The sequence below is a fragment of the Lipotes vexillifer genome, unplaced genomic scaffold, assembly GCF_000442215.2.
Source record: "Lipotes vexillifer unplaced genomic scaffold, Lipotes_vexillifer_v1.1 scaffold182, whole genome shotgun sequence".
Taxonomy (NCBI): Eukaryota; Metazoa; Chordata; class Mammalia; order Artiodactyla; family Lipotidae; genus Lipotes; species Lipotes vexillifer.
The window spans coordinates 6113653-6137969 of NW_006798798.1; the positions used below are offsets into that span (position 1 = coordinate 6113653).

The 24317-nt window shown below is 51.3% G+C and overlaps 2 protein-coding genes and 1 non-coding gene across 3 annotated transcripts in view; 1 reads left to right on the forward strand and 2 right to left on the reverse strand.

Annotated features, from left to right (window-relative positions):
- Window positions 1-10208, reverse strand: part of CLIP3 (CAP-Gly domain containing linker protein 3) — an 11627-nt gene extending 1419 nt beyond the window's left edge. Inside the window, exons 1-13 of the mRNA XM_007471023.1 lie at window positions 10080-10208; window positions 9542-9765; window positions 6394-6533; window positions 6215-6308; window positions 5867-6028; window positions 5354-5472; window positions 4608-4844; window positions 2183-2318; window positions 1908-2036; window positions 1125-1268; window positions 934-1057; window positions 669-733; window positions 214-286 (exon numbers count right to left, since the gene is read on the reverse strand). Coding sequence (XP_007471085.1) covers window positions 214-286; window positions 669-733; window positions 934-1057; window positions 1125-1268; window positions 1908-2036; window positions 2183-2318; window positions 4608-4844; window positions 5354-5472; window positions 5867-6028; window positions 6215-6308; window positions 6394-6533; window positions 9542-9707 — 1589 coding nt within the window. The 5' untranslated portion in view covers window positions 9708-9765; window positions 10080-10208. The remainder of the gene's footprint in view (window positions 1-213; window positions 287-668; window positions 734-933; window positions 1058-1124; window positions 1269-1907; window positions 2037-2182; window positions 2319-4607; window positions 4845-5353; window positions 5473-5866; window positions 6029-6214; window positions 6309-6393; window positions 6534-9541; window positions 9766-10079) is intronic.
- TRNAR-CCU (transfer RNA arginine (anticodon CCU)) lies at window positions 7566-7638 on the forward strand. The gene has a single exon. It is a non-coding gene; the product is annotated as a tRNA-Arg (tRNA).
- A 1537-nt stretch (window positions 10209-11745) lies between the features above and the next one.
- Window positions 11746-23921, reverse strand: THAP8 (THAP domain containing 8). Its single transcript, XM_007471024.1, has 4 exons — window positions 23821-23921; window positions 14969-15161; window positions 14414-14806; window positions 11746-12331 (listed from the first exon to the last, which is right to left on the reverse strand). The coding sequence occupies exons 1-4, from the start codon at window positions 23901-23903 to the stop codon at window positions 12191-12193; spliced, it is 810 nt and encodes a 269-aa protein (XP_007471086.1). The 5' UTR covers window positions 23904-23921; the 3' UTR covers window positions 11746-12190.
- Between the last annotated feature and the right edge of the window lie 396 nt (window positions 23922-24317).

A 24317-nucleotide genomic window follows, 5' to 3' on the forward strand; every position in this document is an offset into this window, starting at 1 on the left:
TATATATATATATATATAAGTTGAAGTCACCAGAATTCACTATGGGGCCTCACTCCCTAAAGACTGCTTCTGGGTAAGCTAACTAGTTGTATGTTTTCCTAACCTCTATTTCCAGCCCCAACCCAGAACTCCAGACTCCCTGTGTCCAATGGCCTGGTGGATGCCTCTCCCTGAATATCCCACAGGAGAGGGGGGCCAAGGGTTGCTACGTACCTGGAGATGGAGTTCTCTGATGCGATGTCCTTTGGGGTCCGGACTGTTGTGAAGGTGCGTTTGGGCTGCGTCACTGAAGGGAAGGGCAAGGTCTCAGGTGTGAGGGGATGATAGACCCACCTCTGTCCTCAGTATCTACCCAGACTCTTTTTCATTAATATTTATCCACGTCCCCGATATCCTACGTTCCCAATAGTCATCTAGACCTCTTGTCAATAATATTCCCTGTGTCCTCCAAGAACTACCCATGTCCCCGGTGCCTGCTCAGAGCCTTGTCGTTAACATCCCCATCCCTATAGTGCCCATCCTTTTTGGGATCCTGTCTCATCATTTTCCTGGACCCTGTGTCCCCAATTAAATACTGGAGATTCTGTCACCAGCATATACCTGAGGACCCAAGACCTTTCCTCCTATCCCCAAATCCACACTCCTCCCACAGCCAGCCCCCAACTCACTTGTCACTTGATGTACTTTTTTGGCTCCAACATTATCCCCAGGGGGGTCAGTGGATCCACCAATCCTGGGGAGACATGAGGAGTGGGAGGAGTCAGAGCCACAAGAGGCCAGCCAGGAGCGGAGCCCTGGGGGGCCTACGACGAAAGAGCTAGGGTGTGGGGGTGGATATCCACACTGTCCTCCTGGTCCAAGAGGAGGAGACATCCAAGCGGGGCATCAGGATTCTGGGTGGTGCCCTGAGTTGGGACCAGAGTTTGGGCTCACCTCTGAATTCGAGATGCTGGTGCAAAGACTCCATGCCGTGGGGGGCAGGTGAAGTACCGGACACCAAAGACAGAGCCATCGTGTTTGCCAGTGGGCTGGTCTAGCTCTATGCCGTACCAGTAACCTGCAACCGGAGAGTGTCAGGATGCCTCGAGGCCCTGCCTGTCCCCAGCCCAGGTAGCTATCCTCACCTGGGGCAAAGTCTGTCTTCCCATAGAAACGCACGATCCCTTGCTTCTGGCCTGCGACGAGGACTTGGTCTCCAACCTCAGCCTTAGCTCCTTCACGCTGCTGCAGGCTGCCCAGAGACGGGGATGATGGGGGCTTCTTCTTACCTGGCGGGAAGGGGACAAGGGGTGAGGGTGAGGCCTCCAGATGCCAGCCCTGGGGGCCCCGTGTCACCCAGAAAGCCACAAGGTAGAAACTGTCCTGGTTCAAACGAGACGAGCCTTCCTCTGAAATGGGCTTGGGGGGTGGGCGTGAAAGGAAACAATCCCAGCTGCCAGAGAATGGGGGTGGGGGCTTTGGGCCTGAGAGACAACTAAGTCAAGAACCTACAGAACCTCAAAACTCTTTCTCAAAGTTGAGGATATTTGGGCCAAGGGAAAAACTGAGTCTCAGAAGTCAGAAACCCAGAAACTGTCCCTTTAAAATGAAGGGGGGAGTTAGGTCTGAGGATAAATCAAGTCACTAAAGCCAGGAACCCCATAGATTCTTCCCTAAAACTGGGAGAAAACCTTTGGGTCTAAGGGGAAACTAAGTCATAGGGGGCAGGGAACACACAGGTCCTTGCAAGAACTGGGTGGGACCAGTACTGAGTCAAAGGAGAAACTGAGGCACAAAAGTCAGGAACTCAGAGGTCATCCTCTAAAATGGGAGTTTGAGCCTGAGGAGAAACTGAGTCACAGAAGCTGGGCTACCCACAGAATATCCTCAAGAATGGCTCTCGTCACTCCTAGGGCTCCCCCTCTGACCTTTGTGTTCCCTGCGGCCTTTGCCTGTGACACGGGAGAAGTCCATCCGGGGAGTCCGAGGTGTGGAGGTGACAGATGAGGGAGGTGCATCCACTGCCTTGGAGATCTTGGACACAGAGGCAAAGAGACCTGGGGGGACAGAGCCTGGGCTGGGAGTTGTCCAAGCCTCTGCCCTCTGACTCCCCTCATCACCTCCCAACCCCAGCACTCAGCAGCAGCAGCAGAACTACGGAGTGGACCCCACCACCATCCTTCCGGGCCCCAGTGGGACTGACCCTGCTTGGGAGGGCAGATGAAGTACCGGACACCCCCAACACTGCCATCGTTCTTGCCCTCAGGTTCATCCAGTTCCACGCCCACCCACTGTCCGCTGGCGAACTCCGTGGTCCCGCAGAACCGCAGCGTGCCCGTCTGAGGAAACAAGGGAGGATATGGCTTGGGTGCACCTTGAGAGGCCATGATAAGATCACCAGCACACAGGCAGCATGGTGGGATGGATGAGGGAGCCCCAGGCTTAAATCTCAGCTTGGACATCACCATTCACTGGTTGTATAACTTAACTGTGCCTCAACGTCCTCATCTGCGAAATGGGAACAGAAATCTCACCCACCTTACAGGATTGTTGCAGAGCTGCGCTGTCCGATGCAGTAAACGGCCACTAGCCACATATGACAATTGAAATTAACTAAAATTAAATTCAAATATCATTTCTCCAATCACACTAGCCACATTTCAAGTGCTTAATAGCCACATGTGGCTCATGGCTATTTCACTGGACTACACAGACACAGAACATTTCCAGTCTCACAGAAAGGTCTATTGGACATGAATGCTATAGAGACATAAAAGCCCTCAGAACAGGGCCTGGTGCTGAGTAAGGGATCAGTAAGTGTTGCCTATTATTATCCTGTAACTTTGGTAAAGGGACCTCACGGGGCCTCAGTTTCATTTGGAAAATGGGGATAACAGTCCACCTCAGAGGCTGGTTATCTGGTGGAAACATTTTTAATACATGTGAAGTTGCTTAGCTGCAGTGAATGTGGTTATTATCATTTGCGTGAGGCTTCTTCACTGCTCTAAGCCTCAGTTCCTTATCTATAAAATGGGCTAAATAATAGTGCCGACTTTGGAGAGTTGGTGTGGGGATCAGAACAGTGCCTGGCACACAGAGCCAAGCCCTATTCTAAGGGCTTTACACATTTTACCTAATTTAAACCTCGAAAATAATCTTAAAAGAGAGTGGATATATGTATATACAGAACTGATTCACTTTGCTGTTCAGCAGAAACTAACACAACATTGTAAATCAACTATATGCCAATACAAATTAATTTTAAAAAATAAAATAAAATAAACCTCAAACAACCCCCCTCGAGTGGGTACTATCAGCTCCATTTTACAGATGGAGAAACTGATGCCCAGAGAGGTGAAATCACTGGCTCCACAGCTGGTAAGTGGCAAAGCTGAGGTTTGCCTGAGCAAATCCCTGAGCTTGAGTTCATAACCACTGTGCTATGCTGCTTCTCTACAGGCAGAGATTGTTATTACATGTCTTCAGACAAAGAGTTTCACCTCTTGGGCTTCTTACAGTCTTCTATATTGTAAAACGGAGAGAATCAACCCATCCTGCTTTCAAAATTGTCACACTGATTTGATTAAATCATGTACAGAAACTTTCCAGATGGGGCTGATGCATGCAAAACTCTTGATTACGAAACAAAATGTGACTTTTATGGCTTCTCACTGTACAAAGAAACAAAATTCAGATTCACTCCAGTGGCCTGCAGGTCTGGTGAGATCCAGCCCCTGCTAACGTCTCCACTTCACCCTCCCTAGATAACTCCCCTCCAGTCACGCTACCCCTCCCCTCCTCTGGGACTTTGTACCTGCGGTCTCCTCTGTCTCCATATTTTTGCAAGGTGAGCCTCCTTCCCATCTCAGCTCAGATATCACCTCCTCAGAGAAGCCTTCTCAGAAGACCTTAGCTAAAACCACCTCGGCCCTCAGCCAGGGCCAATTTATTAAATCCAAGCATTTAATGGTTTTCAAAGCCTTTGTTGCTACTGGAAATTATCTTAACTATGGGTATACTTTATTGACTGTCTCTTCCTCAATAGAAATGGAGTTCTATGAGAGCACGGCTGGGGCTAACACAGGCCTTTATCCCCAAGGACAGGCTGGGTCCAGCATGGAGCCTGAGGGACACCAGGTAAATGAATCAAACTTGGAATGATTGGATGAATAAAGATCTCTCCGTCCTCTGGGACTTTATACCTGCTCCCCCTCCCTAGGGCCCCCTTCTCCCTTTCTTCTTCTGGCTCGTTCCTCAGCATCTTCAAGTGAGCAAAGTATTGACCACTCTGGGAACACAAGTGGCCCCTGGATGGGAACCACAAGGCCCAGGGGGATCCAAATGGGGCAGAGTTGCGCTGATCACTCTGCGTGTGCTTCCTCGTGAGCCATGACAGCTCTGGGCTGTCACTGTCAGGAGATGGATCTGTCTTCCCCCTTGGACTGAGAGCTCAGCTTGGGTGGGGCACAAAGGAGGCGCTCACAGAACAACTGTTAGACAAAATGAATACTGTGTGCATGACTGGGAGGGTGGGCAGGCAAAGGGGAGAGTCTGCACTCTGCCCGAAGACCCAGCTCTGAGGGATGAGGGCTGAGTCCTGCCCGCCCTTCCCTGCTCCAGTCCCTGACCTTCTGGCCATCCAGTAGCACGCGGTCTCCCAGGCGCAGGCCCAGTGCACTGAGCATGAGATTGCCTGGGACATTGTCATAGTTGGGTAGCGTAACCTTGGGGAGGGCGCAGGAGAGCGGCACAGCCTCCTCCAGTAGCGTCCGCAGCTCCTTGGCCACGAGCGCCGCCTCTGCCTTGTCCAGGGACATGTCCATGGGGTCTGGGACCACCTCCGCTGGCACCTGTCCCTTTCGGTTCTGGGGGCCAACAGGAAGAGAGGGAGCAAAGACTCAGCGGCATAGGCTGCACTCCCACTGAGCCCGTGCCCCCAGAGACCCCGGGTCGAGGTGAGGCAGAGGTGGGAGTAGGTCATACCCTGGGCCAACTTGGAAATAGGAAGGGGTGGGGCATTAAGGTACAGCCCACCATCCCCAGGGAAGTCCACCCCTGAGACCTCAGGCTGGGGATGTCAAGTATGGAGCCAATAGGGAATGAAGGTCCCACTTCAGTGCTGTAGGTCATGCCCTCAGGGCCAAGATCCCAAGCCCGGAATGGGGCCATGTGAAGGACAAACACTGAAAATGGGCTCCTGTGGTACCGGGTTAAGGGTCCAACTGGGCCAATGGGGAATGAGAGCTTCAAGAAACTCAAGTGGTTCTGGCCCGCCCCCTCCCCCGCTCCCATCCTCTGCAGAGGCCTGCTGGCCAGAAAGCGATTGGGGAGGAAGGAGAAGGAAGGTAACAGGACTGGGCCAGGGTGGCAGTACCCGAAGCGCCGGGTTGGCACCGTGTTCCAGCAAACATTTGGCCGCGCCCAGGCACAGGTTGGAGGCAGCGATGTGCAGGGCTGAGCCATGGTTGAAGTCACTGCACGTGGAGTTCACCACTGGGAAGTGGGTGAGAGGAGGGTTCCGGGTGAGCGCCCTCAGCACCCCAGCCCTCCCGCTGCCTTCCAGCCTCCGAAGTCCACCTCTTCATCCATCTCTTAACCCGCAGGCCCCAGGGCCCCCCCCGCCCCCCGCCACGGCAACCTCTGATGCAGAGCCCCGCCCCTCCTCGGCCACACCCCTCCCAACCAGCTCCCGCCAGGCCCTGACATTTTGGACCCCTGAACTCCTTCTCCTGCGCCTCCCGCCTCCCGCCTCCCACCCTGGCCTCCCATGCCAGGCCCCATCACTCGCCTTCCCAGCCTTCTCACTCGTCTCCTCCCCCCACACCTGGGTACCCTCCTTCTGCTTCCAGCCCTCCTTCCTCGCCTAGGTCCTGACCCTCCCCCTCACCTCGGGGCCGTGCACCCTTCAGTAGCACGCGCACGAGATCCGGCACGTCAAAATAGGCCGCGTAGTGAAGCGCGTTCATGTTGGTCCAGCGGCTGCGCAGGGTCACGTCTGCGCCCAGTGCCAGCAGCTGCTGCGAGAGGCGTACAGCCGCCGCGGGGTCCCCTGCGCGACAGCCCAGGTCAGCTTGGGTTCTCTCCTCCAGAGTGTGGGCCCAGGGCATGGGGAAGGCCCAGGGCTTCAGGGACTGCACTTTGGGATCTTAGGCTGTGGGTCCAGGATGGAGGTCTGAGGGCCGGGGTTCTGAGAGTGTTGGGCGTGGCAGTTAGGTTTGGGGGCTTGGACCCTCACCGACTCCGTGGGCCCCCGCCTTGCACGCATAATGGAGCAGTGTCATGTCGGTCAGCCCATCACGATCGTTCACATGGCAGCCTCGACGCAGAATCTGGGAGTACCAGGGGACCAGGGAGGGTTACCCAGACACGTGAGGGACCCCGTCCTTTCCTCCCTCGCTTGCCCAGCGCTCTCACCTCATTGCCAATGACATCAATCTTGTGCTGGACTTGGGGCACCCACTGGCGCACAATGGCGAACAGCTCAGGGATGGTGGTCTGCGGGTCAAACAGAATCTCCTGGCAGGCAGGGTCGTTGGGGTCGAAGAAGGTGAAGGCTGGGGTGGTGAGAGGTCCAAGATCACCCCAGGCAAACTGTGGACTGACCCCCCCTCCTTCCATCCTAAGGCAGAGGAGCTCTAGACCTTTAAAACCTTCTAATACAGTCTCAAACTGGTGGCACATGGGCCACAGGCATTTTCTGTGTGGCCAGCGTGAGGTTTCAAAATCAGGTCTCACATAGAAACGTGGATGCCTGGTGTGTCTTGAAAAATTGGAAGATCATATAGCAGCAAACTCCACCCCATGAAACAAGAGTGTGCTAAGGAGTCTGCATGCCCAAGGGGGCTGCTACTGCTCTAGCGCATGTTGCCCTGTCGGGGCATGGTTTAGCCAAATCTCCAGGGTAAAGAAAATTAAGAAGCCAGAAGTCACGGTTTTTAAGAAAAATCTCCCCAAATTTCAATTACTGTGCAGTCCACATAAAATGGATCCATGGGCAGGATCCAACCTGTGGCCAGCCAGGGGGTGCCCAGAGGAACTTCCATCTCCCCCCCTTTAGAGTGCTGCCCTGTAGTAACGTCAGCACCCGGCACAGGGCTGGCACAAGGCAGGAGCCCAGTGCATGTTGAATGGATGAGCAAATGAATGACCAGATGACACAGAGCCCAGGGACGTACCGCAAGGAAGGTGTCTCCCGGAAGCAGCCCGTGTGCTCTTTTTAAAACCCCAGTCACAGCACAGCTCTCCTTGGCTAAGCCTGCCCTGGCTCCCATCACACTCAGAGTACAGACCCAAATCCTCACCCTGGCCCACAGGCCCTGCACAAACTGGCCTCATCTGTTCTCTGCCCTCTCCCCCTCACTTGTTCCTCTCCAGCCACACTGACCTTCTGTCCTTCCAACTCGCCAGGCAAATTCCTCTCTCAGGGCTTTGTGCTTGCTGTTTTTCTTGCCTGGGCCTGTCTTCCCTGAGATCTTCCTAAGGCTTCAGAGAGGCCTCCCCAGACCACCCTGGCTAAATCAGCACCTCTGCCCTTCTTTATCTCTTGCCCTTTTTCATTTCTTTAAAAATATCACTACTTAGGGACTTCCCTGGTGGTCCAGCGGTTAAGACACTGTGCTTCCTACGCAGGAGGCCCGGGTTCGATCCCTGGTCAGGGAACTAAGATCCCCATATGCCACGCGGCGTGGCCAAAAGAAAAAAAAGAAGAAGAAAATCACTGCTTAACATTACTTGTTTACTCCTTCCTCCCTCCCTCTTTTCCTCTCATTCTCTTCTTCCTCATTCTCTTCCTTTCTTGCTTGTCCCCCTCACTAGGACGTTTCCAGGCTGCCTTGTTCACTCCCTTATCCACGCAGGAGGCGCTCTGTCAGTCTAGCTGAATTAATGTACAAATTTAATAAATACACGAGTTCCTCTTGGAGTCCACCTTAGCCCTCTCTCTGTCCTAGACTACATTTTCAGATTCCTTCACATTCTGTGACCAAACCCTCCTTGTTCTACAGGCAGGATTCCTGGGGACGGGGGGCAGATACCCTAGGCTCTTTGACTTCCCAGCAGGCCACAGGTCCCAGCCACATCCAGCCACATTTCCAGTGGAGATTTTCCAGTTTCCCAGGGTGGATACCCGGCCCTAGACACCCAGATAACGTTCTTATTTTTCTATCAGACTGAGGGCAACTTATGGCCTCTCTGACCCACCTCTAGTGGGTGACATGTCCACAGATGCCACCCCTCCTGCCCTATCCCGATGACGCCTACTCTCTGAACTTGGAACTTCATTTCCGAACTTACAGCTGCTGGGGATTCCCAGCCAACATCTTTTAAAAGCCTCCTCCTATATCTAATTCTGGCTGAGCTCCACCCTCTCTACCCAGTAGCCAGAGGGAGCTTTTAAAAATATAAATCAGACCTGCCCCCCCCCCACAAACTGCTCTCCCCCGCCATCACACTTAGAATATATCCAAAGTTCTCACAGTAGCCTTTAAGGCCCTTCCAGATCTAGCCATTGCCAACCTCTCATCTCAGCTCCGATCACTCCCTAACAGCAACACCAAGATTTTCCTTCTGCTCCAAGCTCAGTCCTGCCTCAGGGTTTTTGCACTTGCTGCTTACAGCCTGGAACCCTCTTTCTCCAGCTCTCCTATGGCTGATTCCTCCTCATGCTCTGGGTCTCAGCCTAAATGCCACCTCGTCAAAGACCCACCCTGACCACTCTGTCTCAAGGTGCTGCCCCCTAGCCATTCTCTGTTATATCTCCATCTTTTATTTCTTTCATAGCAACCACTCCAATCTGAACTTATCCGATTTATATACCTGTTACTTGCTTAGTCTTGCCTTCTCTCCTGAGAGCAGGGATCATGCCTGGATTGCTCACCATTAAATCTCCATCTCCTAGCACAAGGCTTGTCACAGAGTAGTAGTGACGGATAAACAGTGCTTGGTGAATGAGTAGACACTTTCCTTTTCTCCAAGAGGCCACCCTCTCAGCTCCACATCTTCCTACCTCAGAGCCTTTACTCCTGCAGTTACCTTGCCTGGGACCCCCTTCCCCTAATCTTTTCCCTTGTTAACCCTCAATTCATCCTTGAGTCTCCCTCAAATGTTCCTTCCTCAGGGAACGCGTATCTTAAAAAGCTCTTGCAGAATTCGGTTCTTAGCAAACACAATCCTCATCAAGTCTTGTAATTATGTACTTATATTTTTATACTTATTTGTGTGGTTGTCATTGAGGCCTGCGAGTTCTCTTAGGCAAAGACTAGATCTGTCTTGCTCCACGCTGTGCCTCCAGTTCCTAGGTCCATAGCAGGCTTTCCAAAAATGCTTGTTTAATGACTAAATGACTGAATGATGTGTCATGAATCAAATATTATGATTATCCCGATTCCATTCTCCAATGGGTGAATGAATTAATGAAGGGGGGGGGAATCCAAGGGCCACGACTCCTCCAGAACACCTTCAAATCCTCCAGATTCCTCCCACCATCTCCACCAGCAGAGTTCAGACAAACCTCCCTGGCCACCCAAGGCTCCAGGCCATATTGCTGAGTGGGGAGGGTGGTTACCGTAGTCCTTGGGGAGGGGGGCAGGTGCCGAGGGGTGCACAACAGGCTTCTGCCGGCGCTCCTGGGTGGGGCTGGGGGGCTCTGGGACAGGCTCCTCCTCCTCCTCCTCCTCTTCTCCCTCCGCCCTGAGCGGTGGGGCCATCGGGGCGGGATCTGTCTTAGTCATGATCCTTGGTGGCCCTCAGTGGGCAGGTGCAGAGTTGGGGGTGGCCTTCAGGCAAATCCTGGGGGCAGAGGTCAGCTAGAGCGGGTGCCCCAGTCTCCGGAATCTGAGCCCCCTAGACGCTCACCGGGCTCCGGGTGGCTCCCACGCCCCCAGCTCTGGATTTTGGGCAATCATAGGGACGCCAGTCACCCATCAGAGGACGCTGGTTTGTGGGCCCAACGCCTACCACTTCCCCCTGGCCAGTGCCCCATTCTTGTCCTCCCGCGTCAGGGCCCTCAGTCTAGGCCGCCCCCTCCCCCGGTTTGTTTATCTCAGGATGCAGGATGCTTTGCCCCTCCCCTTCTCCGCGGGCCTCCCCTCTACCCATCTTACCTCGGGTGTCTGGGGCTGGAGACCAAAGCTGAAACCGGGGAAACTGGAGTAATGGGGTGCCAGTGCCTGGGCAAGTGATGGGGGAGTAGAAGACAGAGAGAAGGGGACGAGACCCTGACGCCGACGGGGGATGGGGGTGGAGAGGGAGGGGCGCTGACGACGCATGCGCTGTCACCCCCAACCAGGCGCGGGGGGCGGAGACACTGCGAGGCTGCTTGCATTGATGAAAAGGCTGGAGGCAGCGGTGGGAAGGGTATAGACTCCGAGGACGGGGAGAAGAAATGGCCACGAAAAAGGATGTGAGGCATGGAGACAGAAGGAGAGAGATGAAGCAGGGACAAGGGCGAAAAGAGAGGGATGGGAAAACGGGCACAGCTCTTATTGTCCATTCCGCTGTGATAGCGCCTTTGCGAAGGCCTGCAAACCAGACCAGTTTGGGCAGGGGTCTCAATGTGTGGTAGTGGTGGGTGTTTTCTGACATATCAGACCTGACCTCTACTCCATGTCCACCCTGGACAAGGGATGTCTCAGAGGGATGACTTTGTGGAGACTCCTATAACCACTGTCATTGTCATTATCACATAGTGCGCACACAGCACTTACCCAGAGAAGTTAAGCCATTTACCCAAGGGCATACAGCAGATAGGTAATGGAGCTAAGACTTGAATCCCAGCGGCCTGGCTATAGAGCCTGGGCTTTTAATCACCGTGCTACATGGCTTTGGCAGTGTCTAGGGGATAGATCTGCCAATGGACTCCTCCCCCCAGAAAGGCCTCCAGGAGCCAGCCCAGGGATGAGGCCTTCCTGGCCCCATCATCCTGGCTGGGCTGTCACACCTGACTGGCTGTGGCCTGCACTGTCCACAATCACCCCAGCCTGAACAGGGCTGGCTGACTTTGCCTTCCACCTCTCATCCTTCTAATGTGCAGGCCCAGTAGCTCCATTCAAGCTATTTCCAGAATTTCATCCCTCACCCCAGGCCCAGGCCCTAATCCTGGTCCATCCTTCATCCTCTCCCACCTGGACTATGGCAGCTCCCCCCAACACTCCAATATGCAGCCAGAGGGACCTATTAACACCTATCACATCAGGACCTTCCTAAAGGCATCTGCTTGCTGCACCTCACTGCAGGTAACAGCCAACGTCTCAACCACAACCCACGAGTCCCTGTGTGAACTTCCCTGTCATCTCTCCAATCTCACCTCCTCTCACTCTCCCCCTCAGTCACTCCACTCTAACCACCCTGGCCTCCTTGTTCCTCCTCACCCCAGGACCTCTGAACTGGCTTTCCTTCTGCCTGGAATGCTCTTTCCCCAGATACCTGGTTCCCTTACTCCTCTCTTTTAGGCTTTCGTTTATTGGTACCTTTCCAATGAGACCTTTTCTGCTCTATCTAACATTGCATCCCAACCCCACCCTCCTCACACACACTCACTCACTCCCTTCCCTGCTTCAGTGTTCGCCATAGCAACACTGTCTTCCTCCGGCTTATACCTTAGATGGTAGGGTATGTGCAGAGGCCATTCTTCTCCCTGGAACATCCAGTCCACGTGCCTCCCAGGCCAGCTCCTTCTCATCATCAGGTGTCTGCTCAAACATTGTCTCCTTAGAGAGTCCTCCCTCCCACCCAGCCCATTACATTTTCATTCAGTCTTTATGGCACTTATCACAACCTGAAATTATACTGTTTATTAATTTACTAGTTCATCTTCTGCTCAAGCAGAAAGTGAGCACCACGAGGACAGGACTTTTGTCAGCTGTGTTCACTGCAGTATCCCCAGCTTGGCACCAGGCTTGGCAAAGGGTACAAGGGGCTCTTCAGAACCAGGTACAACTCTCTCCAAACAAACAACCCTTGCTCTGCTCTGAGAATGTTTTACTGACCGCAAAGATTGAAGGTGGGGTTGGGACCTGGTTCCCAGGGTAATCACTGCTGACAGGGGTCTTGGGCCAAGGTCAGCCCTAAGGTTCAAGGGGTCCCTAGGAGGAGGTGGTGGGAGCCAGGCCCCTGAGGGAGGCACTGCTATGCCCCAGGCATGGGTCATGGGGCTGGGCCAAGCCCACGTTTGATGCGTCTCTCTTCCTCTGTCTTCTGTCATCTGTCCTGGTCCTTATGCACTGGGAGTCTGAGTGTCCAGGAGCTCAGGCTTGGCGTCCAGGGTGGGAGGTGCAGGACCTTGGGCAAGGACCACAGCTATGTCAGGCCCTCCACAGATGATGGTGAAGGCTTGGGACTCCTCAGGTCCAGGGAGCTGGGCCGTCCCAGGCAAAGAAGTATTAGAGATGGAGGACACAGGGGAATGAGGGGAGTGAGGGGAGGGTAGGAGGGAAGGAGGGAAGGAAAAAGTGGGGGCAGGGGGAGAAATGGTGAGGAACAGGGAGGTAGAGGTGGGAGGCGGGTGTCAGGAGACAGAGAGAGATATGGGCAGAGAGAGATGTGAGGAGAGAGATGTAAGAACCAGAGAGACATTCATGAGGGTATAAAGAGGTATGGGGAAACAGGGAGAGAGATGTGGGGGAAGAGAGACATGGAGAGACAGATATGGAGGGTGGGAGAAATGTAGGGGCAGGGAGACAGGGATATGGATATGGGGGATAAAGATGCAGATGAAGAGAGACATGGGAAGTCAGGAGACAGATGTGATGACAGAGACATGGGGGCAGAAAGACAAAGATGAATGTGGGAGAGAAAAGAGACATGGGAAGTGGGGAGATAGATGGGATGACAGAGACACAGGGGGCAGAAAGACAAAGATGAATGTGGGAGAGAAAAGAGACATGGGAAGTGGGGAGATAGATGGGATGACAGAGACACAGGGGGCAGAAAGACAAAGATGAATGTGGGAGAGAAAAGAGACATGGGAAGTGGGGAGATAGATGGGATGACAGAGACACAGGGGGCAGAAAGACAAAGATGAATGTGGGAGAGGGAGAAGAGATTGAGACAGGGATGGAATGGGGACAGGGGAGGCAGAGAGAGACACTGTCAGCCCAGGGGCCCTGGCAGGCTCCATGAAGAGCCACAGGCCTGAGTCTGAGTTATGTCCTTGCCCCCGCCCACCCCCCATATGTCCCTCTTGTGCTCCAGCATGGTTCAGGCCACAGTCTCAAACATGAAGCCTCCAGGGACAGCCACTGCAGCTCTGGCTGACTGCTACTATCTGGGGATGTGAACCCAGTGCTGCTAGATCTTCTGAGTCTTCAGGAGAGACCAGAAAATATTTTACAGCATTACTGAGGCCAAAAGAATAATATCTGTGGGCCAGGCCCAACCCACTGGCTGTCAGGTTGAGACACCTTAGCTACAGAGGTACCTCAGGGGCTTTCTGAAACCCCCTCCCACCTCCCTTGTCCAGGCAGGAACAAGGGCCCTGGGACCTCAAGCTTGACCCTGGGGTTTTAAGCAGGAAAAAGGCCTGGTCAAATTTTGATTTTTAAAGACATGATTCCCTTGGTGGTACAGTGGTTAGGACTCTGTGCTTCCACTGCAGGGGGCACAGATTCGATCCCTGGTTGGGGAACTAAGACCTCACAAGCCGCGTGGCATAGCCAAATAAAAAAAGACATGATCCCCTCCACTCCCCACACCAGAAAATACTCAGCAGTAAAACATAGGGGCAAAAGGGCCTTAGATAGGGCCTGGGAGACTCTAGTATAGAGTTGCAAACTCAAGCTCTATAGGGGCCAGGCAGGGAGCTCTCCCACAGAGCACAGGCCTCCTCTGGGGCCAGGCACCTGGGTTTGAATCCTGGCTCTGCAACTTACTGACTGCCTGGCTTTGGGCAAGTTACTGGACCACTCTGTGCTTCAGTTTTTGTTGTTTTTTTTTTTTTTTGCGGTACGCGGGCCTCTCACTACTGTGGCCTCTCTCATTGCGGAGCACAGGCTCCGGACGCGCAGGTTCAGCGGCCATGGCTCACGGGCCCAGCCGCTCCGCGGCACGTGGGATCTTCCTGGACCAGGGCACGAACCTGTGTCCCCTGCATCGGCAGGCGGACTCTCAACCACTGTGCCACCAGGGAAGCCCTCTGTGCGTCAGTTTTTTCATATGGAAAATGGGGACAAGAGCAGTTTCAATTATCAAGGTCATAGTGAGTTTTCAATAAGTTATTAACTCTGTGTCTAGAAGAGAGTAAGGGCTGCTTAAATATTATAATATTATTAATAAATGGAGCAGCCACTACTCAGCTCCCACCGATAGTTGCTTGGCATTGCCAGACTGATTTTTTTCAAGCCAGAAATTTGTTAACACGGGTGAAATGTTCTGACTTTCAACTCTGGGCTCTAGTTTAGCCGAAAGCACACCCACTGTGTGGGCCAGGCTGGGCACTCACCGCGCGCAGCCGGCCCCGGTGCACCGGCGCCAGCAGGCTCTCCGCGCGCAGCTGCTTCGCCAGCTGTTCCAGAGCCCGCAGCCGCGCCTGGTGCCGCTCGTGGCGCCGCTGGAGCCTCCGCACCCGCCGCTGCAGCGCTCCCAGCGCCGCACCCAGCCCGGCCCGGGGGTGCTGGGCCGACACTCCAGGGCGCGGCCCCGTGGGAACCCGCGGAAGCGGCAGGGGAGTCAGGAACACGGTGGCTGGGACCTCGGGGCCCCCGGATGCTGGCCCCAGCACCACAAGCTGTACGGGGCCAGGAGCCGGGAGGGCTGGACCAGGGGACAGGGACGTGGCTTCCTGTGGAGTTGGAGGCACGACTGGTTTCTCGATGCTTCGGGAATTCGTCTGCCTCTGGAAGACAAGGCAAGAGATGGGGGATGGAGGACATCAGGGCCGGACTCCAAGGGAAAATTCCTCAGGAGTGGAGGGCTGAGAGTCAGCCTGCAGGAGGGACCTCCCTCAGAGGGGAGGGCGGGGGATCAGACTCCAGCAGTGGGACTCTCCTGAGCTCACCTTGGGGGGCGGCGCTCCGGAGAAGATGGAGGGCACAGCATCCGGCCGCAGGTAGCGCACGCCCCAGCGCCACTGGAAGCAAGAGGGGGCGAAGTGCTCGCTGCACAGGTGCTGGTGGCAGCTAGGCACCCAGTGCTCACGCCCCATGTGCCTCAGCCAGGCCTGCAGCCGGGGGCCATCCTTCAGGGGGAACCTGCCGGGGGGCGGGGTCAGTGAGATCAGGGCCAACCCCCCCCTCCCTGAGGATACGCACACCCAGAGGTCCCTGAGCTCCAAACCTCTGCCTCCCCTGGGCCAGAATTTGGCCCTGCCTCCCAACCAGGCTCCCAACCTCCTACTCACATCCAGTTCTTCAGGCTCCACCTTTTAAACACCCAGCATCAGCCCACCTCTCCCACCTCCCGCTGACCCTCGCATCCAGCCTCCAGCCTCCCCTGGCTGGGTTTTTGCAACAGTCTCCTTACCGGTCTCTTTACCCACTGTCACTCTCCCTTCCCCTCCAGTCTGTTCCTCCATATGAATCTCAGGAGGCAGTTTACAAAATCGGACAAATCTAGTATGTGGGAGATTCCATATTCATGGGGGTAGGGGTGGGATTATAGATTAAAAGAGATTTAAGAAACATCAGACCAAAGGCAGATGTGTACTTTGTCTGCAACAAACCATTCTGTAAAGACATTTTAATACAATTGGGGGAAACTGAACATGAATTGGGTATTAGATAATTGTAAGAATTTTGCTAGGTGTGATAATTATACTGGTTTAACCTTCTAAATAGTCATCTGTTGGAAAAATATTCTGAAATATTTATGGATAAAAGACCTAATGTCTGGAATTTACTTTAAAATACTGCATTTAAGATGTACATGGGAGGAAGGTAGATGAAAAACATTAGCAAAATGTTGACAACTGGTATAAATGAGTGATAGATGCACGAGGATTCATTTAAACAACTCTATTTTTTGTGTATGCTTGAAAACATGTTAAAAAGTTTTTAAACAACTTAACAACAACAAATAACCCGATTAAAAAATGGGCAAATGACTTGAATAGACATTTCCCCAAAGAAGATACAAATGGCTAACCAGCATATGAAAAAAAGATGCTCAACTTCATTTATCATCAGGAAAATGCCAAACAAAACCACAAGATATCACCTCATAACCATTAGAATGACTACTATACAAAAACAAACAAACACAAAATAACAAGTGTTGGCAAGGACGAGCAGAAACTGGAACGCTGTGCGCAGCTGGTGGGAATGTAAAATGGAGCAGCCTCTATGTATGGCTGTTCCTCAAAAAATTGAAAAAGAATTACCATATGCTCCAACAATACCTCTTCTGGATACAGACCCCCTAAAAATTGAAAGCAGAGTCTCGAAGAGATATGCGCATACTCATGTGCATAATAGCATTATTTACAATAGCTAAAAGCAGGAAGAAACCCAAGGTCCATCAACAAATGGATTGGCAAAAGGTGGTATATACATACAATGAAATATTATTCAGCCTTAAAAAGGAAAGAAATTCTGACACATACTATAACATGGATGAATCTTCAGTACATTACGGTAAGTGAAATAAACCAGTCACAAAAACCCCAAATACTGTATGATTCCACTTATATGGGGTATCTAAAGTAGTCAAATTCAGAGAAACAGAAAGTAGAATGGTGGTTGCCAGGGGCTGGGGGGAGGGGGAGGGAAATTGGGAGTTCTTGTTCAATGAGTTTCAGTTTGGCAAGATGAAGTTCTGGAGGGACTTCCCTGGTGGTGCAGTGGTTAAGAATCTGCCTACCGACGCAGGGGACATGGGTTCGATCCCTGGTCCGGGAAGATCCCACATGCCACGGAGCAACTAAGTGCGTGCGCCACAGCTACCGAGCCTGCACTCTAGAGCCCACGAGCCACAACTACTGAGCCTGAGTGCTACAACTACTGAAGCCCGTGTGCCTAGAGCTCGTGCTCTGCACCAAGAGAAGCCACTGCAATGAGAGGCTCGCACACCGCAACAAAGAGTAGCCCCCGCTCGCCGCAGCTAGAGAAATCCCGCGCATGGCAATGAAGACCCAATGCAGCCAAAAATAAATAAGTTAATTTAAAAAAAAAAGAAAGAAAAAGTTCTGGAGATTGATTGCTCAACAATGTGAACATGCTTAATACTACTGAATTTAAAGATGGTTAAGAGGGGAGATTTTATGTTATGTGTATTTTACCACAATTAAAATTTTTTTTAATTTTAAAGTTTTTTTTTTTAATGAATTAAATAAAAGCTTTCCCAGTGGGAGCGGATAGGGATTATCTGATAAGGCACCCTCCAACTACTTGTGTGTCCATTAGAAGCAGTGCCACCTGTTCACTGGTGCCACTGTCCCCAACGTCTCTTTTTGCCCTCTTTTATAGCAATACACTTTCTATTTAGACCTGGGTTCAAGACTGTCCACAATAAAGACCTCATTTCCCAGCTTCATTTGCAACTAGAGGTGGCCACATGATTAAGTTCCGGCCAGTTTGTTCTGTGGGAGCTGCCAGAAACTGTGAAACATTAAAGGTTTATTTTAAGCTGCTAAATGTTGGGACAGTTTGTTATGGAGCATTAGATAACTAATACAGTCAGTCATCCACATCCCACCTTCACAATGTCTTCCATATCTGTGACATTATTATTATTATTATTTTTTTGCGGTACGCGGGCCTCTCACCGTTGTGGCCTCTCCCGCTGCATGGCACAGGCTCCGGACGCACAAGCTCAGCGGCCATGGCTCACGGGCCCAGACGCTCCGCGGCATGTGGGATCTTCCCAGACCGGGGCACAAACCCGTGTCTCCTGCATCGGCAGGTGGACTCTCAACCACTGCGCCACCAGGGAAGCCCTGTGACATTATTTACTTAATATTTTTCTTAAAATTGACCAACTTAAGTATTAAATGAAGATACCTAAAAGAGAAACTTTAAACCACAATTGAAAATGGAAAACCAGTATCAATTCCATAAATAGGAGTTAACCATAAAAATACCTGATACCTTTACTTGCTGAGGGCTATAAGGCCTGCTCTCTCTTTGTTAAAAAGGAAGAGTAAGGAGTGTTAGAGGGTGGGGGACAATCCCATCCATAGGAGACAGGACAAATAAACTCAGGCATATGCACACAAAAGAATACCATGCAGCTCTAAAATAGACTGAAGGCACTGTATGAACTGATATGCTATTGTCAGGCATATATTATGTGAAAAAAGCAAGGTTCCAAATAGAGTATATCAGCTTTTAGTAATTGTGGCAGCCTGAATAACGGTCCCCCAAAAGACATCCATGTCCTAATCCCCGGAGCCTGTGAATATTGCATTTCATGACAAAAGATGTGATTAAGTTAAGGATCTTGAGATGGGTAAAATTATCCTCTACATCATCCGGGTTGGCCCTAAAAGCAGTTGCAAGTATTCTTATAAGAGGGAAGCAGAATATATTACCACAGATAAAAGAGGAGACGCAATGCGATGACAGAAGCAGAGATTGGAGTGATGTGGCCAAAAGCCAAGGAATGCCTGCGGACACCAGAAACTGGAAGATGCAAGGAACAGATTTTCTCCTAGAGCCTCCTGGGGAATGCAGCCCTGCTGACACCTTGATTTTTGGCCCAGTAAAACCGATCTGGATTGTGAGAGAATAATTCCTATTGTTTTAAGCCACCAGGAGTTTGTAACAGCAGCCATAGGAAACTAACAAAGTAATAAAGGGGAAAACAAGAACATATGTTCAGATTTGCTTGCATTTGCATAAAGAAACACTGGGAAAGACACATAAGAAAGTAAAGAGGCCACCAGTGGGTAGGAGGTGGATGGGATGGACAGAGGTTGTTGGTGGCGAGCAAAGGAAGGCTTCTCAGGCGAAAGGCAGACAGAGAGGGAAGTGGGGGATAGCTGGTGAATGAGGACAGAAGGGCTGACTCACAGGAGAGCATGGCATCCAAAGAGCAGAACCCCAGGGCACAGAGCCAGGAACTCTGGCCGATGCAGTTCCTTCACCCTCAATCTGAGATCCAAATGTTCTCAACAGCCTCCTTCTGCCTGGACACGAACATGAAATCCCTTGTACCAGCACTTCCCACCTACTCCTGGGCAGAGACTGCCAATTGATTACTCCACGTCCACTCTCTTCTTCTTCCTTACTAACAAACTCCAACTTTTTTGAGGCCATAATGTGCCCTGTTAGACGACTGTCTCCCAGGTTCCTTTGCAGTAGGTGGGCCACGTAACTAAGTTCTGGCCAATACTTTCATGTTGGGTGAGACATCTAGGATGGTACCTCAAATGTGAGAGGGTTCTCAAATGGAATCAGAATCAGCTCAAGGCGCAAAGGAGAAAGTAATATCATAGAAAACCTCTTCCTAATTTGGTCTTGTTTTTATTCTCTTTTGTTCCTCTAGATGGCAACATTTATGATAGGAAATGTCCCTCTCTAAAATTCTACCTTAAGTGCACAGCCAGTGTCCTCCTTTTTTTAATAGAATATTTTAGTCTTGTTGGCCATTCTATCTACAGCACTGCTAGGAGTTCTTTTCTTCCTTACTAACATAACTCAATGTCTTCAGGGTGGTTAACTGCCCAGCAAAAGACTACATTTCCCAGGCTCCTTTGCAGTTTGGGGGGGGTGACCAATGATGAAGAACCTACCATTGGGCAGGATTTCTGAGAAGGCTTTGTAAAGGGGACCAGCTCAGTTTAGAGTTGTGTCTCTTTTGCTCTTTGTCCCTTCTCTTTTCTCCCTATCAGAAATGGTTGGGCATGATGGCTGAGGTACTTAGCAGCCACTGGATGGATATGAAAGATGGGACCCTCATCCCTGATGATTGTGGAACTGCCACACCAGCGCTCATCTGCCAACCTCTCTACTTGCTTCATGTGAGAGAAAAATAAACCTTGCAGTAAACTGTATTATTGTTCAAGACATTTGCTGCCCTTCCCCACACGAAGATACACATTTCCACTCTACTGATGTGACGCTTGCCATAGACTTGCTGTGGCCAAAGAAGTAAAAGTGATATGGGCCACTTCTAAATATGCAATTTACCAGGAGCCATTGGGTGATTCTCCCCACTTTCTCTTTTCCCCCTCCCACAAGACCACCAATATTCCAGGTAGGGGAGGCTCCTTCAGCCTGAATCCCCAATTAAGATACAGTAGAGAAGGGCCACAAATGGCCTACAAAGGACATTAGTGTGAGTGAGGAATAAACCTTTGTTGTGGTAAGCCACTGAGATTCTGTGAGTTTGTTACTGTAGCATAACCTAACCACGCTGATTCCTATAGACCCCGTAATTTGGTAAAGCCACTATTATTTCAGGACTTTGTTACTGCCAGACAGATGCAATTCCTACCTGTGAGACACCTCCCTCTGCCATGAGAGATGACTGTCATTTGTTCCTGAAAGGGCCTAAATCACAACTAATGAATGTTTCCTTTGGCACCCAGGCAGGAATTTCGAGTTACTTCCTAGCAGCCACTTCCCTCAGTGTTTCACTTTGTTCCTTCCTAGCGTCCATGCCCTCTCTTGAATCTCCTTTGGAGACTGCTCCTCACCAAACTCTTTGCTAAATGGCTTCTTCAAGAGTGACTCAGGGATGGACCTTGAGGTGGGAATGGGTCAGCCTGTGTGAGGAACAGCCTGGCAGCCATTGGTGGGATTTAAACAACACAGACATAAACAGATTTTTATATGGTCGCCTGGCTGCTATGCAGAGTTCTCACTGTTCTCCTTATTATTATGTGTGAAGCACTTAGAACACTTACCTGGCATACAGTAAGTGCTCTTTAAGCAAGTTATTGTCATCGCTGTAAGGGGAAGCAAGCGTAGAAGTAGGGAGACCAGCAAGCAACTATCACAGCGTCTCATTAAGAAATGATGGGGACTTCCCTGGTGGTCCAACGGGTAAGACTCCGCGCTCCCAATGCAGGGGGCCCGGGTTCGATCCCTGGTCAGGGAACTAGATCCCACATGCATGCCGCAATTAGCAAGTCCACATGCTGCAACTAAGCAGTCCGCGTGCCACAACTAAAGACCCCACATGCCACAACTAAATATCCCGCATACCGCAACTAAGACCCAGCACAGCCAAAAGAAAGAAAGAAATATTAAAAAAAAAAAAAAAAAAGAAAGAAATGATGGCAGCCTGGGCTATGCTGTGACAGCAGAGGTGATAAGAAGTGGTCAGACTAGGAATGTGGTGGGGTTTCTTTCTTTCCTTACTTCCTAATAGTTTAGTGAGGATTCTGCCATTTGCATTTATAACTGTATTGCCAAGGAGTTAGGGCTTTTGTTGTGATTGCTGCAGGATGGGACTGTTTTGGAGGGTAGAGTCAAAGGATGGATTAATGGACTAGATTGGGGGCAGTGCTGAAGAAAAGAAAGGATCAACTTGTGTCCTCAGTTCTTCAATGATTGACCCCGCACCTATCCATGAGTTCTGTCAGGGCAGGAACAAGATCTGTCAGGGTGCTTTGTGTCCAGCAGGAGCTTACTTACTACAGGAGACACTCGGAGTTGCTGACTTAATAAATGATGTCAGAGTGATATATATTAAAAAGCAAGTCTGGACATACTAATTTAGGTTCAAAGACTCCTCTGCCCTCCTCCTACCCTGAACCAGGGTCCCTCAAGGGATAGCTGGGACATGGCATTCTGAGTTTCCTGAGGAGCCCATCTGAAATGCATTCATCGAATTCATCCAACAAATATTTACTGAGACCCACTATGTGCCAGGCACTGTTCTAGGTGGTGGGGACACAACAGGGAATAAGACAGAAAAATATCCCTGCCTTCATGGAGCTGACATTCTAGTGGAGGAGCCAATAAATGAATATATCAAATATGTGGTATGCCAGAAAGTGGTAAATGTTAAAGGGAAAAATAAAGCAGGAGGCGAATAGGGAGAATATGTATGTACTGGGAGAGGGTTATCATTTTACAGAATGGTGGTCATAAAGGGAAGATCTTTCCAGGCAGAGGGAACAGCACAGGCTGTTCAGAACAGGGAAAGGCCCTGGGGCAACAATGTGCCTGGCATGCTAGAGGAACATCGAATAAGCCAGTGACACTGGAGCGGAGTTAAGTAAGGGTCAGGAGGGAGGAGATGAGGTCAGACAGAGAGTGGGGATCCAGCTCCTGTAGGGCTTTGTAGGCCTGTTCTCTGCCTGCTCCAGCCTCACCTTCTTGTCTTTACAGAGTCAGGTGGGAGCTGGGGAGGGGATCTGAGCCCTGAACAGACTGTGGGAGCAGGTTGACAAATGGAGAGGCTACTAAAATAGAGTGCAGTCATGCAGTCGGGAGGTGACAGTGGCCAACACCAGGGTGGGGGCAAGGAAGGGGGTTAGAAGTGGTAAATCCTTGATAGACTTTAAAGGGAGAGCCAACAGGATTTGCTAATGGACTGGATGAGGAATGTGTCCTGGCCCACTTAGACTAAGACAACCAGGGACAAACATGTAGTCTAGGGAAGTCAGGTTTACTTACCACGGCAATAAGGGAACTGTATACCAGAGATACTGTGGGGAGTTTCATCAAACAGAGGAAAATAATTATTATTTGGGTTTGGTGAATAGGTGAAACTTAGGTGAAATGTAAGTGAAACAGTGTTTGGATAGGCTCAAAGCAAAGCAGAACTGTGTGAAAAGGGATCAATATCAGACCTGGATTACAAAGTGGACCCAGGGTCCGTCTCCTTGGAAGCAATAAAGTTTGGATAGATGTGGAATACTGTGTCCAGAAATCCCTTACCTGAAGCTCTGCACCTGGACTGTAAATCAAGGTTGCTTCTCTGTGTCAAAGTGACTCAACTTCTCCAAACCTTAAGTAAGATGTTTCATTCTTACTGATGTAATTTCAAACAGCAGTTTGTGATGGCCTACGATTTTAGAGAACAAAGCTTCCTAGTAAGAAAGCAGCAGTCACTCAAAAGAAGGGGAGTTTTGGGCTTCCCTTGTGGCGAAGTGGTTGAGAGTCCGCCTGCCGATGCAGGGGACTCGGGTTCGTGCCCCGGTCCAGGAGGATCCCACATGCTGCGGAGCGGCTAGGCCCGTGGGCCATGGCTGCTGAGCCTGCGCGTCCGGAGCCTGTGCTCCGCAACGGGAGAGGCCACAACAGTGAGAGGCCCGCGTAACACAGGAAAAAAAAAAAAAAGAAGGGGAGTTTTGTCACTTTACATCTGCAGCACGTCCCTGAGAAAAATATAGAAAATTTTTTTCCTATTAACTCTTCAGCTAGCTTTTCCCGTGTCTGTCATTCCAGCCAAATAAATAAGAGAGCAGGTTTTTTGTTGTTATTGGGGTTTTTTTGTTTTACAGTTCAAGCTAGTTTTTACTTTCTCAAGTGTGAGAAAAGAGGAGAAGTAAAGATGACTCTAAGAGTTTCTAGCCTGAAAGACGGTAAGGATGGAAAGCTATTAACTAGGATAATAAAGGATATGGGAGGTTTTAGGAGAGACAAAATCAGGAGCTTGGTTTCGGATGTTTTGAGTTTGAGATGCCTCAAATCCGTGGGGATGGCGAGTGGGCAACTGTAGGCTCTTTCTGAGCCTGGACCAACCTCACTTCTGTCTACACGGCCCTCCCATTCCTCCGCTCGCCCCGTTCACTACCTGCAGTTAATCGTCTACCCCTGCTGTTTCACACATCTGCACCTTTACATGTGCTGTGTTTACTGTTAGTGAAACACTGGGAATACGGTCTCTTCAACCTGCTAACCCTGCTTCCAGACACCCGCAAGATGGACTAGGTCCCCCGCACGGCTGCATTTACCCTCGGGCCCGCCCCCACAGGGCCCCGCCTCCCTGCAAGCCCCGCCCCTCGCTGGTGCTCACTTGTAGAAGCTCACCGGGCGGTTGTCCGCGCCCAGTTGGCCCGCATTGTTGGAGCAGTTCGGAGCCCGGCAGTACTTGGGCATGGCTGTCCAACCCAACTGGGTTTTGCCCGGTCTGAAGACGCACTTTGGTCCTCGCCGGGCGCCGCCGAGCCCCGCCCCGCCCGCGCGCTTGCAGCGTGCCTGACGTAAGGGGCCTCGTCACGTGCCTGCGTACTGCGCGCCAGGCCGTGTTACCACAGCTACGCCCTCATCACGTGGCAAATGGAGAAAAGCGAGAATGTCTGCGCAAAGCCGGCGCTTAGCCACCTGGACCTCATCACATGATGGGGGAGAATTGGCGTCAAGGCGTTTCTGAGTCTGCGCCAACTCTTCAGTCTTTCTCGGCTCCACCCTATGCTTACATCCGGGCGACTGCCACTGCGCAGATAGTCGCCCTTGGGTGGGGCTGGGGGGCAGCAAAAAGCGAGGCGAGGAGGCTTTGGCATTAGCTTCGTA

Coding starts and splice junctions, on each gene's coding strand:
- THAP8 (XM_007471024.1), bottom strand. CDS start 23,903: ATGCCCAAGTACTGCCGGGCTCCGAACTGCTCCAACAATGCGGGCCAA. Junction 15,162..23,820: donor CGCCCGGTGAGCTTCTACAA/GTGAGCACCAGC, acceptor GCCCCCCGGCAG/GTTCCCCCTGAAGGATGGCC. Junction 12,332..14,413: donor ACCGGGGCCGGCTGCGCGCG/GTGAGTGCCCAG, acceptor GGGACGGCCCAG/CTCCCTGGACCTGAGGAGTC.